Genomic DNA, 17267 nt, shown 5'->3' with positions numbered 1-17267 from the left:
TGCCTGTTGGCTACATATGGCATCTTACTTGGATACTCCGATATGGTGATTCAGGTTGTTAGACAAGTGCATTTGGTTTATCCATATCCTCAAAAAGGTGGAATGACATATCAAAGGCAGTTAAGTGAAACAAGATGTGCAAATAGCTAGCTATGCACACTTACAGTTCTTGTGTAGGAAGGGAAGTGACAGGTGGAAGTGCCTAAATAGGAGTACTTAAATAGGAATGATATAGGAAGAGGCATCTTGAATGTAAATAATCAAGCACCTCATTTTCACAAAGGCACATTGCGGAAGCAAATAGCTTGACAATTTACCCTATCCTATCTTTTTATATGGATTTGTGCCTGGGGAAAATTCAGTGTGGCTTCTCTCATCTGAGTGGTGAAAGCTGTGATTTTCAGTTTGCTTGAGGATAAGTGGAAAAGGCACATTTCACAAAGGAACTAGATCAGAGGCCTTCTCAGAATGCAGCATGTATATTTTTATTGTAACCTCTCAAACCATTCTGTCTTTTGAGATGCCAAGTAATTATTGCATGTAGTATGTATTTGCTAAGCACACTTTTGTGAAAGAAAAATTGGGAACTATAGAATGATGTTAAATGTTATGTAAACGTGTACGCAGTACATTAGTGAATTCTTTCTTTTCAATTGGCAGGGGTGGTTTATACTCATGTTCCTTCTGCGAGATTTTTCTGTTGGGATTATCTGTGTAGGTAAAAACATTAAATGTTTTCCATTAGCTTGAAAACCTCTTCAACTTTGCTTTTGTCATCTCTTTCAAATAACATGTTCACACCACCAATAATGTACTTTACATTTTACTGGAACTATAGCTCCCATTTGTGTTTTCTTAGTAAACAGTTCTCAGGCTCTCCTGGTATTAAAAAGAACACATTTTTAAATGTGCAAAGCAGAAGATTTTCTACCCTTGCATTTCAGTGTATGATTTTAAAGGTAATGTCTTCCTGTTGCTGAAGCATTTTATTACATTGCCTGACACGTCAAGCTCATGGTTTTGGCAGCACTCGCTGTACGTGGCATGCTTAGAAAGAAACTTGAAAATATCTTGAAAATTTAATGTAGAGTAAACTCAAGAACAAAGGGGCTTCAGGACATGGTTTTCTTACCAGTTCAACTCAGACTATGAGGTACAGATTTCAGCCACATTTTTCAGATATAGCAGCCTACAGTTAGGCACCTAACTCCATATATATTTAGGCAGCTAACTAAATAGCCTGATTTTCAAAGGTGCTTAGCATTCTCTATCCGCTTCTTAAAAATAAGGTAATTTATTTAAGTGCCTACATTTAAAAATTTTGGCCTTAACCAAAGTTAAGGCTCTTACAGTTGCCCCAAATCACCTTACTAATGGGTAAGCCTTTTTTGTACTGTACAGTTCCTCTATGGATTATTTGAGTATTACTTGATAAATTCTTTTGATTGTACTCAGTTTCCCCAGGGTCGTTTTTGTTGTTCATTATTACTTTTATTACTATTATTATTATTATTTTATATTTTTTACACTGGAAGAAAGTTCTTGTACCTGCACTCATTTGTAGCTGTTTGTTTGTATGATCACTTTCTTGGCAATGTGTTTCCATATAGTGGTCACAGTGCCCACTATATCCTGACAATATTTGGTCCTAACAATAACATTTGGACAATATTCCAAAACTATAACATAAGGCTGACATTCCTCCGTACTTGGTCTCTGCCCAAAGTTGATTTTTTTGTGGAAACTATGAGCAAAATCTCTTCAGCCATTCTTGAATTGTGAGGGGATGTGGAAAAGAAATCCCCAAGTATAAAAAGAATTGCTGAGTAATTTTTCCACCTCTTCTAGTGATTGGCTTTAATAATATTTTGATTTGTCTAGCCCTCTACAAACACTATTTAGTACGGCCAATCAGTGTCCTTATGAAATAGCTCAATAAGAAATTGCAGACTCCACATGGAGTGGGTTAGACCTACATGGAATGTCCCAAAACAATTTTTAAAATGTATTTCTGAATGGCAGAATTTCAGAAGAGGTCATTCAGATACTACAGTAATAATCCCAGCATAAATGCCTGGATGATGGTTAGATAATTAGAAACAGGGTTTATAATGTTATAGCTCAAAAGCCATGTGAACTATATATATCTCACAAAGCAAATGTGGTGGCAGACTGGGGGAAATGGGGTATTGTCCTGAATAACTAATATAATCATTGCTTTTCTGAAATATTATATGAATCTTTGATTTCACTTCAAAAATGGATTAGTAGACTTCACAGTTCTAGTTGTATCTGCATAATTCTGTTGACTTAGAACCCTACAACTCCATTGACATAAGTGAGTGGAGAGCATGTAATGTTATATTTATATTAATGAACCGAGATAAGAAAGGATGCATTGCCAAATCATTATCATAGGTGAAAATTGTTGGGCTCTTTAGATCACAGCAGATGATTATGGTGGAAAACTGTGATGAAGGAAGTGTATTTAATAGTCATGTTTAATTCTCAAGCTCTTTTAAAGATGATTGGGAAACAGAGATAAGTTAATCATAGAACTTTGACCAAGCATTTTGTTGCTATATGGGTAATTTTGTTTCAGTGGCAAGAGCACACTAAATGCTTGTCTACGCAGTTCTCACTAAAGGGGTGTAAATTCTAATGCACACTAGCATGTTGCACACTGAAAGTTTCCTAATGCAGGACTACATTACTCTGCACTAGGGAACTTTAAGGACTGGTCTATACTATCGGCGGCAGTATGCACCGCATACTTACGTTGATGCACCACAGAGTCTTCACGGCTCTGCATCAATGGGAGAAGCCATTCTATCGACGCTACCATACTCCTTTTGGGAGGTGGACTAATTGAGTCAACTGGAGAGTGCTCTCTGATCGACTGAGCAGGTCTACACGCACCTGCTCAGTCGATGCTGCAGCATTGATCCCTGCAGTCCCGGCAGTGTACACATACCTTTAGTGTGCACCAGCAGGGTCCACATGGGCCAGTCAGTACGCAACATGGTAATGCCCATTGGATTTACTTCCCTTTTGTGCTAACACATTGTGTAGACAAGCCCTAATGGTAAATGGCTAACAGGAGAGCCTTAACTACCTTTTCTCTTTACAGGCAGAAGTCATTGATGTGCGGTATGGGACTGCAGAAGATTTGGTTCTGATTCAAGCCATTACAAATGTGACCAATAAAATCGCACTTTTGAAGCTAGGACAATCACCTTTACTCTATAAGGTTAGTTACATGTCTGATATACTTTATCTGAGCAATTTATTTAGTTGTTAGTTTCCAAATACTAAAATGAGGCTTTGCGTTGTCATCAACCCTTCATCTCTATCACAACATGTCAGGATTTGTTGGTATTTAATAGACTCTTTAACTCTTTCCTGAAATTGTCTGCAGTATTTGCTTAGTTCCAAGTTTGATGTGTTATCTGTTTTACTGAACTATATAGTGCAGTATCAGAAGCTGCCTGTAGATAGTGCTATATTTTCCCTTAGTGGTGCAAATCTTATAGCAAGGGAAGGAATCTGTAGGAGAGAGAGAGGGTACTGAGTCCAAAAAAAGAAGCAGCTGAGAGCCGGAGTAGCTAGAGTCTTGTCTGTCTAAAATTTGCATGTCGTCTTAGACTGAAATCTCTGACTCAGACATCATTATATCTAGTACTTGGCCTGCTGGAGATTTAAACATGCCCTGAGGTGAAGCTGAGTGCAGCTTGTGCCTGCTTAACCTTAGGCTTTTGAGGATCTTCCCAAGCCACTGGGCTGCCTCCAAAATCCAGTGCTTCTGAACTTGCTATGACTGTGTTGCTACAGACACTGAAATTGTGACATGATCCTCAGTAAAAATATAGCACACAGGAATAAACAGATGGGTCCTATCAGGCAGGCGGCAAAGGAGACAGTTCTTGGTCTTCACTATTGTTTGCTTTAACCTGGTTTAAATATATATGCTATACATACCCAAGCTGGCACAGTGGCAATGCTGCCATTGGTTTCTTAGCTGTGCTCCCCATTCTTACCACCTCTGAGGGAGGGAAGAACTGTGGAGTGGAAAACATCATGAACTTCTATGGTGTGTTCTGCCATAAAATGTGTGAGGGTAGCATGCTGACTAAAGCATCTGTACTTTAGCTCTCCCCCATCCCACTGCAGGCCAGCCACGACTGCTGATATAACAGAGAACCACAAAAGGCTGCTGCCTGCTCAGAATGAGCATATTGTACAGTTTCTGTTCCCCTCCTTCCTTGCTCCCTGGTCACATCTGTGTGTGTGTGTGCGCGCGCGCGCGTTCCCTTACATCTCTGATATTGGTGGAGAGCACAGAGATTAAACACTATTGTCCATTCTCAACTGAGAGTTGATAGATCCAAATATTATATAAAAATGTAATTAAATTTGTTTTCTTGATGGCAAAATAAACTATTTTCTATTGTGGATGTTTTATAAAGAAGAATTATATTATTTTGGTATTTGGAAAGGCTGCTGGCTCAGTAAATAATTAAACAAGACACTTCATGCCCAATTCACAGAAGCAATTATAAAAGACTAGTATCTCCAGATTTTATAATTAAAAGAATCCAGAGCTGCTCCACTGGCCTCAGAAATCACAGTGAAGACTAGGACACAGGTTCATAAAATAGCTGTTTAATATTTTTTTAATAGAAATAGTCTTTGTCTCCATGAAAATGCCATTTTCAACTGAATAATTTCAGTTATTTATTTAAATTGTTTAGAGCCAATCTCATTACATACATGAAAGGTCAGTAATCGTTGGAATTCGACTTGTTCAGCAGCCTCACACATAGATCTTATGCTGCATTTCATTGTTAAATGCTAAAAACAATGAAATCAGGGTTTGTATAGTAGAGTCTTGCGGTACAAGAAGGGCAATACCATTATTTGTATGTCACCTACAAGGAGGACTTGTTAAGGTTTAAAGCTCTGATCCTGCTAACACTTACATGTTCTGGACTTCAAGCATGTCAGTAAGTCCCACTGAAGTCTAAAATACCCACCTTTTCATTCTGCCAGGGAACTAAAGCTGATATGTCAGAAGATTTGCTCTCCTTTATTTTATTACTTTTTCTTTCTGGTCCTGAGCTCTCATTTTAGGACACGGATTGAGACTAGAGTTCTCCTTAGTTTTGAAGTATTGTAATCTTTTATAAGTAGTGGAAAAATATAGGATATAGATTAATCTTTGGTATGGAATATTTCTTAATGAAAAGACACATTGGACTAACCTTTCCTGTTGTGCTACTGTGTGAAATTCTGGCTCCTTAAAATCACTGGGAAAATTTCCATTGATTTCAGTAGGGCCAGGATTTTACCCCTGGATTTTTTTAAAACTCTTCTCCATTCTCTTTGTGTTTGTGTACTGATTGAGTCTTGCGTCTCTATTTCTCCAGACCCCCCTCCTTCTTGCCTATTTTTCCTTATCCCTTTCTTCCATGTGCTTTGTTTTACAGCATGTTAACAGAAAGTTGATTCCAAGCAGAGCTGCAATTATAATTCCCTTTTTTCCTGTGTTTCCCCCTTACATTTTTTATTTAGTTCACATTTAACAAACTTTAATTTCTTATGATTGTATTAAAACTATTGTTTTTATATTATGGTAGCATCCAAAGGTGCCTATCAAGATTGGGGTGCTACTGTGATAGGTATATACAGAGAGACGTCGTCCTTACCCTGTAGTTTACAATTGTGCCCTTATTTTTCAATTTCCCTCCCCCCCTCTTTATTTTGGCACTCTTTTTGTCTCTGTATCTCTTTATTGCAATCTCCTTTATCTTTTCTCTGTCCTCATGCCCCCCCTCTCCATATTTTTTTATCTACCTCTCTCTCTCTCCTTACCAAGTCCACTGGAGAAAATCTTGAAAGAAAACCATACATTTTCACTACTAGCAAAACTAGGCCTGAGTTTACAAGAAGCGCATTCCCTTGGTCTTATAAATCATACTTGGCAAAAAGAAACTTGTGCAAGCAGAAAACTTCCAAATATGCACCAGGTGACAGTTTATAGAAATTCACTGAACTTGGAAAATTTGGATCTAGTTCTGGATTTTTGAAGCCTTCAGACTTTGGGGCCTTTGGATATGCAGTTTTCATTCTATCCATGGGCACTGACTTGTGCAGTTCTGGGCAACCACAGAATTCAGATCCAGATTGGAGTACAGATTGCAAACCCCATAAAAAATGCAAGTGTTACTTCTATTCAGCGCTTGTGTGGCCTGTTACAGAGATTTGGCAAGCTACAAAATTTGCATCTGGGATCAAGTTCTAAACTCATTTTGGGGTGTTTAGATAGAGTCTTTTGGTTTGATCCCATCTTTAGTATTTTCATATCGTTTTATTGAAGACAGTTTATGGGATGGTGAATCTGGGGTAGATGGAGAAAGGAAAGGACTATGAAACTCACCTAGAGCCAGATTCTGCAGCTGTACATGAGTAGTTCCATTGATTTCAGTGTGACTACTTGCATGAGTAAAGGCTACTCAGTGTGAGTAAGGTTTGCGGAATCTGGCCCTACGCTTTGTTTAGAAAAAATTACTTAGACCCAGAAGCGGGGGTGCAGCTAGAATAATGGCTGTAGAGGATTTGTGTTGTTGAATGTTGACCCTCCTGTGGATGTGAGTTGAATCTATCCTCCATCCCTCTTAGATATAGAAATCCAGAAAGCTGGATCATTTGATCTTTTATGTGAGGAAGGGTGATGAATTTTACTAATGATGACTAGCAAATCATTTGGTGATTAAAAGTACCTGCTCAAGACACTGCATTGAGACTCATCTGTTCAGTTCATAGATAGAAATTTCCCAACCTGATGCTACAAAATGCATGGTGACAAAAAATGAAATTCTTTTAGGGCCAGCTTATGTTTTAACAGTCTTCCCTAACAGACCCTACCTTTCTGACATGGATCTGCCCCTCCTTGGGTTGGCTGCGGCAGGGACCACCCACACGCAAGCCATTTGCTGGTCTGGTGGGGATACACCAGCATTCCTCTTTGTGCAGGCTGGGCCTCCTGTCCCAAAGGGCCATCACTCCCTGTCACGTGCACAAGGGCTAGAAATGTAATTACCCCCAACAAAATACAAAACCTCCCTCCCCAATAGATTAATACGATTATGTGAGTCCAGATGATGGAGCCATAGACATAGGCTCATAGTGCCTTGTGTTAACCCAGAACAACACGTTTTTCCCCCTTTGTGCCAGCTCTTCTGCACAGATGAGTCTTTCCCTATCAATCCATGTAAATACGAAGTGGCTGACAAATCGACCTACATCAATCCTGTTGATCAAATGTATTGAAATATATAAGAGGAAAGAAATCGTTAATCGTGCAAATGGGCAAAAGGTTCATTTTTAGGGTGGAGGGCAAGATTTTTGTGACTGAGCAAGCACAATATTTCAAAGACCTGGGCTTGACAAAGTGCAGTTAATATCTGGCAGGCTTAGGAAATGGAATTTTGTAGAAAAAATTAATCGTAGAAACAACTCGTTGATGTTTTAAACTAATTAACATTTTGGTTTCATCAAAAAAAAAAATCGGTTGTCACCTGCTGCTTATTTCCTTTTTGGTTTCAAAATCGGGGGGTTGTTTAAATGGAGGGTCAAACAAGCTATTAAGCAGGCAAATGAGGGAATGTATAAATTAATGAGCAAGAGAGGATATTGACCATTGCAATTCTGATGCAACAATTTTTCCCTGCATTTTTTGAAACCTGGTGCTGTTTTGCATGCACAATTGGACTCCAAACTGAAGGCCTGACCCCAGGTGCTTTGGGTTTCTACTGAGTGCCCTGAAACTTCCTCTGCAGGATTTTCTGAGTTAGCCAGGCACCTGAGTAAATAATCCATAATTTTAAATAGCAGTCAGTACTTAATTTTCACTTAAGAAAATAATTATATGTATTTGTATGCTGAGTTGGATGGTTAATTGCACATAACCGTATGTACTAAATTTATTCTTTGAAAAATTAGTCCTGTTCATGTTAAGATTCACTGTTTTCTTAAGGATGGGTGACCATTTTAGAGCAGCCTGCCTCCTCCTCCTCCTCAACCCCCTCTTCCATCTCGTTCAATGTGCTATATCTGCTAAAGGCTACACTGAATAAAAATGTATGTGGCTTCTATTCAAAACTGGAGTGTGCCTGAAATGTTAAAACTTGATTCTGGAGGCTTCTGAGGCTTTGTGCAGATTTGGGAGGTTTAGAATCCAGACATAATTTTCTATTTATCAAGCTTTTAAAAATAAATGAGTAGTAAATGCAGTCATCCAATTTACTGTCTGTGTGCCAAGTCCTGATAAATGGAGCAAAGTCAAGTGAAATGGCTTTGCTGTGAGCAAATTGCTCTGAAGTACAGCACAGCTGATAGAAAAAATTCTTAGCCTCAATATATATGTAACTCAGGGCCTTCAAAACCATATAGCTGATCAGCTATTGAATGGTACAGGGCAGGAGTGAGATTCTGTTCCTCTCCATCATGAAGTTTTTGGTCTTTTTGTTCTTCATTAAAACCCACTAGCCACACTTTCAGCTTGCCCACTGCATTTATCCCCATGGTAACAAGGCCTGCAAGGTCTGTGTCATATGGGATAATATGGAATACCTTGCCACTGCCTGGCCACTAAAAGAACAGGAACCTAGCATTTCTGCTGAGGTTAGGCCATATGTGGATGTGGATGCCCCTTTATGATCTATTTTATGTAGATGGTAGTCTTGCTTATCTGTTTATGTGACTGCAGGCAATTCCTGAGGTAATGATGAGCCTTTCACTGCTCTTCTGCCAAGGTACCACTGCTCAGCAATGAGCTGTTAGGGCAGCAGCAGAAGAAGGGGCTGGGAGAAAGAAAATCCCTAGAGTGATGGAATGGAGAGGGTGAGAAACAAGGAACTCTAAAGGTATAAAATGCTCACTGGACAACCTGTTAACCTGGTGTATGTACATAGGCTTTATGTGGACTGGCTAACATCATGGTTTGCCTGTCTGACTGCTCCACATGTTGTGTGTTGCTAGTTTGATTATGACATTGTATTCTCATTCCTACCTCTTGTGACATCCATGTACTTCTGGTGTCACGTTCTCAACATATGTTGTTTGTGGCAACAGCAGCCAAGGGAAAGGGCAGAGGGAGAAGGAACAGAAGTAGATGGAGGAAATGGGGAACAGTGAGGAGAGATGACATAGGGGAGGTATGAAAACTAAGTCAGATATTGCAGTTCCACATGCTTGTAAATTCTTCACAGGTACCAGGTATTGAAACAATATGCTATAAACAATGTTGACATTCTTTATACATGTAATTGCCCAGATCCCCCCAAAAGGGATACATTCAGACCCACACTTTACATAATCATTGTTTTATGCCTCCTGGAGCATTAGGCCTTCTATCTCCTAGTAACATTAATGTTTAAGCGTCCCCTTATTTCTTTGTAGATTTTAACTATGGTGTATGTTCCATGGCAGATTGTTTTGTTTCATGATTTTGCCCCAAAAAGTTCTGAGTACTTTTTTTAAGTGGTCTATGTGACACAGAGGCCCTACTCACTGGTGGTTTACCACTCTGTTAGCAACTCTTGTCAGGCCTGACATATTCACTACACTTAGCACACTCGTCATGCGCTATATATAAAAGATGCGATGTAAGATATTATATATAGACTGATAACGTTCTGGTCCCGAAAATCATTGGGGGGGTGTATACAAAGAGTTGTAAATATGTACTGAAATTATGTTCTTTAAGTGTGGTTGGCAAGCAGTGCATAAGTCCAGTCCAAATATAAGTGATAAATTTGCTTAGGCAAAGATTTTAACTTGCTGAAGTTAAGTTTTAAGTTTAATGGAGTATTTTTACTTTTGCTTGTTTGTAACCATTTCTGTCTCTACTCCTTATACTTGATATCACTTAAACCTTTGACTTTTTGTCTAATAAACTTGTTTTACTTTTACTATAAACCCTTTCAGTGCTGTGATTGAAATTAGAATGATTGTTATCCCCAAGTTATTACTATTACTATCTCTATCAGCTATTCCTGTCTCTTTAAAGTAGCAGCGAAATTAATCACATCTACGAGTATTCCAGGAAAGCACTGGACACTGTGGGGCAATGTGTCTTGGGGAGTTGGGGTTGGCTGTTTGTTACCTGCGAGGCAAGGTTGGACTTGCGGAGTCCTGAAGAGTTTGCTGGCAATGCAGACAATCTGGTGTACCAGGGAGTTGTCACATAGCTTAGCAGTACCAAAACACTCACTTGCTGAGTATGAGAGGGGTAACACAGTAACCTCTCAATTCTGGAAATCCAGCCTGAGATTGTCATAGGGACTGGGACGGTATTGGGGGGTCAGTCTGCAAAAAGTAACTAAGGCTAGTAGGAAGCCAAGGTATGACCTGCATGCTTTTATGCCGGCTGTTGGTATCAGGGCTGTGAGCCACAGCAGCCTAACATTTAAGGCACCCAGAGTTGCAGGGCAAGTGGTGACAAAACCTCTTACTGGTCTCAGTTGAACCCCAAATTATTGTAATAATATACTTTGGGCTTTTTTTAAGGATTTTTCGGTCCGTTTCACAGTAGACATTTCTTAATCAGTTCTCTGCTTACTAATGTACAAGCAGATCTTGAAAGCATCAAAAGTCAATGTTGTTCAAGAAAAACAGAACTGCTTTGTAGCTGAAGGAATTTAAAAAAATATATACCACTATGAGTCTGGAATCTGCTTTATTTTCTTTGTGATAAATCAGGATGCCACAGATCACAAGTATTTACACTGTATGAAAGTGATGTTCATGAGTGGTTGCCCTTTGTTGTCCTCTGTCCTTTAAAATGTATCCAGCTTAGTGTGGTTAAGAAAAATAACATTTTCAGCAGCACAACGGGTACTCAAAATGGAAATTGCTTTGAACTTGGTCCTAAAGACTGATGGATAAGAGAAGACTGCCAACACAGAGCCCAATTGATGTAAATGCAGCTCTGGATGGGCACAGGAATTCATCTGTGGATTGGACTGCAAGATCTTGGCACTTATTTACATAGAAAGTAGTAGCAGACTGAATTTTACCCTCACATGCATATGTAGAATCCCATTTCAGTCATTTAGAACTTTTGATGGAATCCTGGCCCTCCTGAAGTCAATGGGAAAACTTCCTGAAAGTTCCAGAAGTCAAACTTCCTGATAACTCAAGAAGCTCTCTCTTTATATATCTCTTCTTGAGTTATCAGGAAGTTTGAGCTCTGGAACTTTCAGGAAGTTTTGCCCATTAACTTCAGTAGGGCCAGAATTCCATCAAAAGTAGGACTTCAGTATATAGGCTCATGCCAACTTAGAAATTGTACATTTGTTTGCCCTGTGAATCATATATACAAGTCTCTCTGAATCTGTTTTGTTCGTCTAATATAATGATGAGCCTTAAAAGGTGTGAAATGAAGAGTATTAGATGTAATCAAAGAATGTGTGGATTTTATCCACTAGATTTAGAGGAACTATAAAGGTCTTGTGTGTGCTTTGTTTGTGATTGTTGCACTAGAGAAATAGAAATGGTAAAGCACAAGAAGAGAAAAAGGAATGTTAAAATATATAAACATCTAGCCAGAGTATAATTTTAGAATATTAAGAGAAATTGCTTAAAAAGGATGATTCCAATTAATAGTTGGAGAAAATAATGAAATAAAATCCATGAAATGAATTCTCTGACTAAAAGAAGTATAAAAAAATTGTTATCCAGTGATTCCATCTACTGGATATCAACAGAAGCAGCAGAGAAACTGAGAAAGCAAGTTGGCAAAGAGTCAGTCAAAATCAGATGGTAGCCCTCTCCAGTGAACTCTGAAGACAGGGTATGTAAAACTAAGGTCACCATGTGAAACCCCAGAGCTAGCTGAACTCTTGCAGACAGTCTCTCTCCCCTCATCCGTGGTCACAGAACTAAAGAGTTTGCAGAGCCCCAGTGTGGGAAGGACCATCTCCCTCATCCAAGTTCACAGGACCAAGAGTTGACTGAAACCCAGGATTAAGCTGCAGAATCTCATGTGCTATTAATACCCAGGACAGCTCTGTAGAAAAGTTTCCCCCTTATTCCAGGGTTAACAGAATCAGAAGTGGTGAGATCTCCTTTTGAGGACTGTATTTCCCCCTTCTCTTCTTTAGTATAAGTAACTGATGGTTATCTTGTTGAGTCTACTATACTCTTTAGTGAGACCTCATGTAAAAATTAGCCATGTTTTAGATTTTAAATAATGTTGTATGTATGTCCTTCTTTAAAAGTCCAAGCCAATTGGCCTAAGACAAATTAAAGCATAACTTCAAGCAGTTGATTTTGATATGCTAAACTTGTCCCTTTTGAACCAATCCATTCAAATAGCAGTGAACACACTCTTAAAGGTACCTTAAAAAAAAGTACATCCTTACTCTTCTAAGAAATATTGGAAGTGTGAATGCATTAGGCACTAAATAATTAATGATTGATAATCATAAGTAAATATCACAAAGAAATCTTGCTGATTTGTATTATTCCTTGGTATAATTACTGAGCCTCAACCCTAGTCTGTGACAGTTGCTTGCAAGACTGTATTGGTATATTTAGTAATACCTAGAATGTTGTTTGTGTCTACCCTTCATTCATGGACTGTTGATTGTCTGCTGAGGTGGTTCTGGGTAAATTAAGACTAAGCAAGTATTCTCATTTAAGAAATACTGTTCAAGATAAAAGTTGATCTGGGAAGAACCTAGTGTGAAATTAGTAGATTATTGCTTGCTGGAGTCAGTAAAAAAGGGGTTATCATGCTAGATTCTATTCTAATATGGGCTATAACACTTATCAGATTGGCAAATCTAGTTTATTACATTTCAGCTTCAAAATTGGACGCTTTAGCAATTTCACGAAATTGACCCCTTTCCACATATACAGTAGTATCTTAAGGTTTACTGTAGCTGCATTTTATGAACATACTTATTTCCTGATGAGACTAGCTACTTGTCCTTCAAAGTGGTGTCATTAAATGCTTAATTCAGATTAGTTCTTAAGCATGTGACTGTTATCCATCATTTTAGCGGTCACATTGACTTCAATAGACAATTCTCCAGTGCTCAAAGTTAGGCATATGTTTAAGTATCTTGCTGAATCAATGCCTGTAGCTGGGCATGCTCTTCTCCTGCCCTAGAGTTCCTGGAGCCTGGGACACCTTTTGATTGTCAACACCTCTGTGAGGTTTTATTTCTGTTACTACCACCAAGCCATGCTCACAATTCCCATGCAACACTCTTACCTACAGTGTCATTCAATCCTCAACCCCTTTTACAGGGAGAGGAAGCAGAAGCAATCTCACTAGCCAGAGACCTAACTTCCCCTAGCTTTATTGGCTTCTCTTTTCTCCTTTTGCACTTCTTTCCTGTGCTTTTTAACTACCTTCTCATCTGATGGGATAATTAGCTGTTTAGGTCATCAGCCCATAGTCTGATTAGGTAATTAAGACTTCCATCCCTCAATCAGGGCTTCTCTGGGAGAACTAGTTAGTGCCTAAGTAACCAGAGTGTGGGGTTAGCTGCTGACTCTCAGCACTGTGTCACAGGGTCTAAATCCTGTATTGGACAAGAAGAATTTGTAACTGCGAAATGTTGCTATATATGTAATAAGAATTGTTTCTCAGGTTTTTGTGTGTCTGATAACACACTGGGATTGACAAGATTTGTGCAATATATTAACCATGTGGTTGATTCCAAACATTCTAGATCCATTAAAGTAAAATGAACCTATCCAACTGTGCTCTAACCTTCCATTGATTTCATTTGGATTTAAAGGGAGAGCCCGCAGCACAGCAGGAATAGTGAAGGAACAGTAGTTAATTGTTGTTCGGAGTAATGATACAAGTCATACCACAGCCTGGATTTGCTGGCATCAGAGGTTAATGACTTACTAATTAAATCCTCAGAAAATTCTGGAGATTTTATATCTTGTCCCTTTAAAAATATGTAGTTTTAAAATGTAAATCATATTTTGTTTTTTTTCCCCATTTCTTTCCTATGTGTTTGATTTATTTTGGAAACGTTGAATAATGGGGAAATGCCTTAATAGGGATATAATAGAAATTGATTTTCATGAGTCACAAGGAAATATGTTTGGGTTTAGATTGCCCCCTGTGTGCAAAAATCATATAAGGATAAAGACATGCAATGAATTTTCTCTGGTGAAGTTTCCTCCAAACAGTTGTACTGGGGGTAGGATCAGCTTCCCCCATCCCATAGCACAAGATACATGTGGATATTAAGACACCTGTTAGAGACCAAGGTGATCCCTGTGGATGCCTTTTGTTCCCATACTTTCCCCAACCCCCACACCTCATGGCTCCTGAAGAACTTATGCTTTCGTGGTCTTTTCCCTTGAGGCTCACCCTGAGGGAGGTTCTTAAATCAGGACAGGAAATGCACATACAACGTTACTGGTTGATCAGTATTATTCTACATAGGTAATCCCTATTTTTCAGGGGGAATGATGCTATGCAATAGTTGTCCCTTCCTGGAGCCTCAACCAAGCGACTTTTGCATGGAGCAGCTTCCTTGGTCTCTTGGTTGGGATATGTGGGAGCAGGCTGCTTATGGTTTTCTGCACCATTTTGCTGCCTTCCTTCCATTTCATAGAGTGGAGTATAGGGTACAATTCTGGTCCCACTAAAGTAGGGATTTCATGGTTGGCCTTTAGGGCCTACTCCTATTCCCACTGAAGTCAGTGCTTTAAAGTGATTTCAATGGGAGCAGAATTGAGCCTATTGTGGGTAACAAATGTAATTGGCTCCAATTTTGCTACTACAGCAATAATAAATTGGAACGTCTCACTTACTTTGATTGGAGAAAGCAATAAACTAAGTTTTTTGCACACAGGAAAATTCCTCTACAATTTGCATATTCAGTAACTATAAAAGAATGCGTATTTCAGAAAAGAATTGAGGCATTTTATTACTTGTCACCAGATCTGAGGGAATAATTCACAGAAAACAACGTATCCAACAAATTTAGCCTTGCCTTTCTGTTTATGGTATATCTCTGTAAATAGCTTGTAATTTCTTTGAATTTATTTGCTATCCTAATATATTCTGCACATTCTTTAAAAATATTTTTAAGCTTCTGTGAGTTGATCATAAGCAATTTGCTGTAAGCAACTGATTTTCCACATTTGAAATTTGAGCTGTGATGATTAGTGGTGATTGGTCAGAAAAGTAACATGGTATTGTTTCCTGATTAGATAAGAATGTGAGCACATCTGATACAGGGATATTTATACTAGAAAAGATCCATTTTTATAATGTTCACTGAGGGAGAACAGAAAAGGTGTGTGTGAGCAGAGACAATGCCAATTTAGGCTAATATTCATAGGGAATACTTTGAAGTAAAAGTCAGGTTACTGATCACTAACCGGTATCTTTTCATGAGTATCTCCCAAATCCCCATGACTTCAAATCTTAAAAATACAACTGCTAGAAATCTATGTTTTCGGGAAAAGATTTTAAAAAATAAAGACAGAGAAACATAATTCCTAATAATGCTGATCCTGGCTTTGTAATTGAAAATAGCATTAAGTGCAATGGCTGAGATTTATCAGAACGGCATGCAGCTAAGCCTAGAATAGATACAGGTAGTGTTTTACATTAGAGAAGAGAGAGTTTGCATTCTGTGAAGGTTATAGGAATGCCTGCATTGACAAGTGAGCCTTTTATTTATGACATTCCACCAGAGGTTGTTATGCAGGCATTATAAGAATCTCCCCACATAGCCTCACAAATGATCTCAACATGACCTAGAAGGACCACTCTTTCAATGAGAAAGAGGCATATTTTTCACTTCTAAATCAATCTTGGGTTTCCCCAGAGTAGAAACTTATTATGTTGCCTTTTATAGCAGTATTCAGTTATGGGAAGTTATGATGATATAAACTGTCCATTGGGGAGCTGACCCAACAAACTAATTTCAGACTGGATTCCCACCAGCATCTCAAAGGAGAAAAGATAAAATTTAATCCACTTAACCACTTGACCTTGTCCTACTCCTGTTTGTCATATGGTAGACTATGTGGGTTGCCAGGCAAGTCAAAATCTGCTGATTTAGGTGATGCTAGAATTGTAGTTTTAAGGAATCTTTATGACAGATCAGAGATTAATTAGCCCAGTGCATCTGATTACTGCAGGTCTTGCTCTCCTTTAATAACCATGTTTATCATTTTAATGTCAAATTGACTTCCAGCAATTCAGGTGATCACATAAATGTATGATGCATTGGACCTGCTGCTTTTGACATCAAATAAATTTTGAAGTTTACGGAGACTTTAATGGCTCTTTCTGTGCCTTGCAATATAAGGTACTTTGGCTTTGAGACAGTGCACAAGAAACGTAAAAAATTAAATTCAGGGAAAACATCTAGAATAAGTGAAGAAAATTACAGTGTGTCTTACTTTAATTGGCAAACATTCTAAGAACCAAGTGGTAGCAGTGATCACCCACAGAATAGTGTACCTTTCTTCCTGTTTGCCATACCATGTGTGAGAAATTATATAAGTACCATATTTTTACACTAGCATAAACTTTGCTGTAGAGGGAGAAGTCTTTGAAGTACATCCTTTGCCCTGGCCAAGGAAAATGGCATTGCAAGGGTGACAGTGTAAGGCATCATTGCCTATGGATGATGCTGCAGAAACTAGTAACATAGTAAGTGGGAGACATAGCAGATAAAAACACCAAAATATTTAGTGCAAGGAGGAGTATTCGGATGCATTTTGTTCTTTTTCTATGGAATGTGTATACATTTCACATTAGATTAATTGGGAGAGATTGAGAGCTCAACAATTTTGTAAATGTAAAATGCTTTTGAACCCATAGTACCCATAATCCTGTAGTACCTGTGAAAACTTACTCCTTTTCACACACAGTGCACAATTACATATGCACAGTGACTTCTTTTGTGTGTGCAAACCTGTGTATGTTTGTTTTATTTTTCTATATTGGTTGCATTTGTATATTTTTGAACATGCAAGTTTCCTGGTAAGTTAGTCCCTTTGTATCTTTAGCTAAGTGTAAATCAAGTCTCAAGATGACCTGTTTTCATGTTACCACACATAATCTCATTTTAAAATTTTGTATTGATTGGTTTTGTTTTTTGCAAATGGTTGTATTTGAGATGCTGATGTGAAGGGCAGTTTATGTTGTATGTGTGAGTGGCAGCATGATTAAATGCTGCAGTGAGTATATTGAGTGTCCCTGCTCAGGG

The 17267-nt window shown here is 38.5% G+C and overlaps 1 protein-coding gene across 5 annotated transcripts in view; it reads left to right on the top strand.

The window, feature by feature from the left end:
- NAALADL2 (N-acetylated alpha-linked acidic dipeptidase like 2) overlaps positions 1-17267 on the top strand; it is a 691918-nt gene that overhangs the window by 344593 nt on the left and 330058 nt on the right. For all 5 annotated transcript variants that reach the window (XM_067536536.1, XM_067536537.1, XM_067536538.1 and 2 more), the window contains one exon: positions 3131-3250. In XM_067536536.1, the coding sequence (XP_067392637.1) occupies positions 3131-3250 (120 nt within the window). The remainder of the gene's footprint in view (positions 1-3130; positions 3251-17267) is intronic.

The sequence above is a fragment of the Emydura macquarii genome, unplaced genomic scaffold (genome assembly GCF_026122565.2).
Source record: "Emydura macquarii macquarii isolate MOO-44397 ecotype Brisbane River unplaced genomic scaffold, CSIRO-AGI_Emac_v2 contig_3603, whole genome shotgun sequence".
Classification (NCBI taxonomy): Eukaryota; Metazoa; Chordata; order Testudines; family Chelidae; genus Emydura; species Emydura macquarii.
Note: the sequence above shows the minus strand (reverse complement) of the source record. Positions and strands in the feature narration are given on the sequence as shown.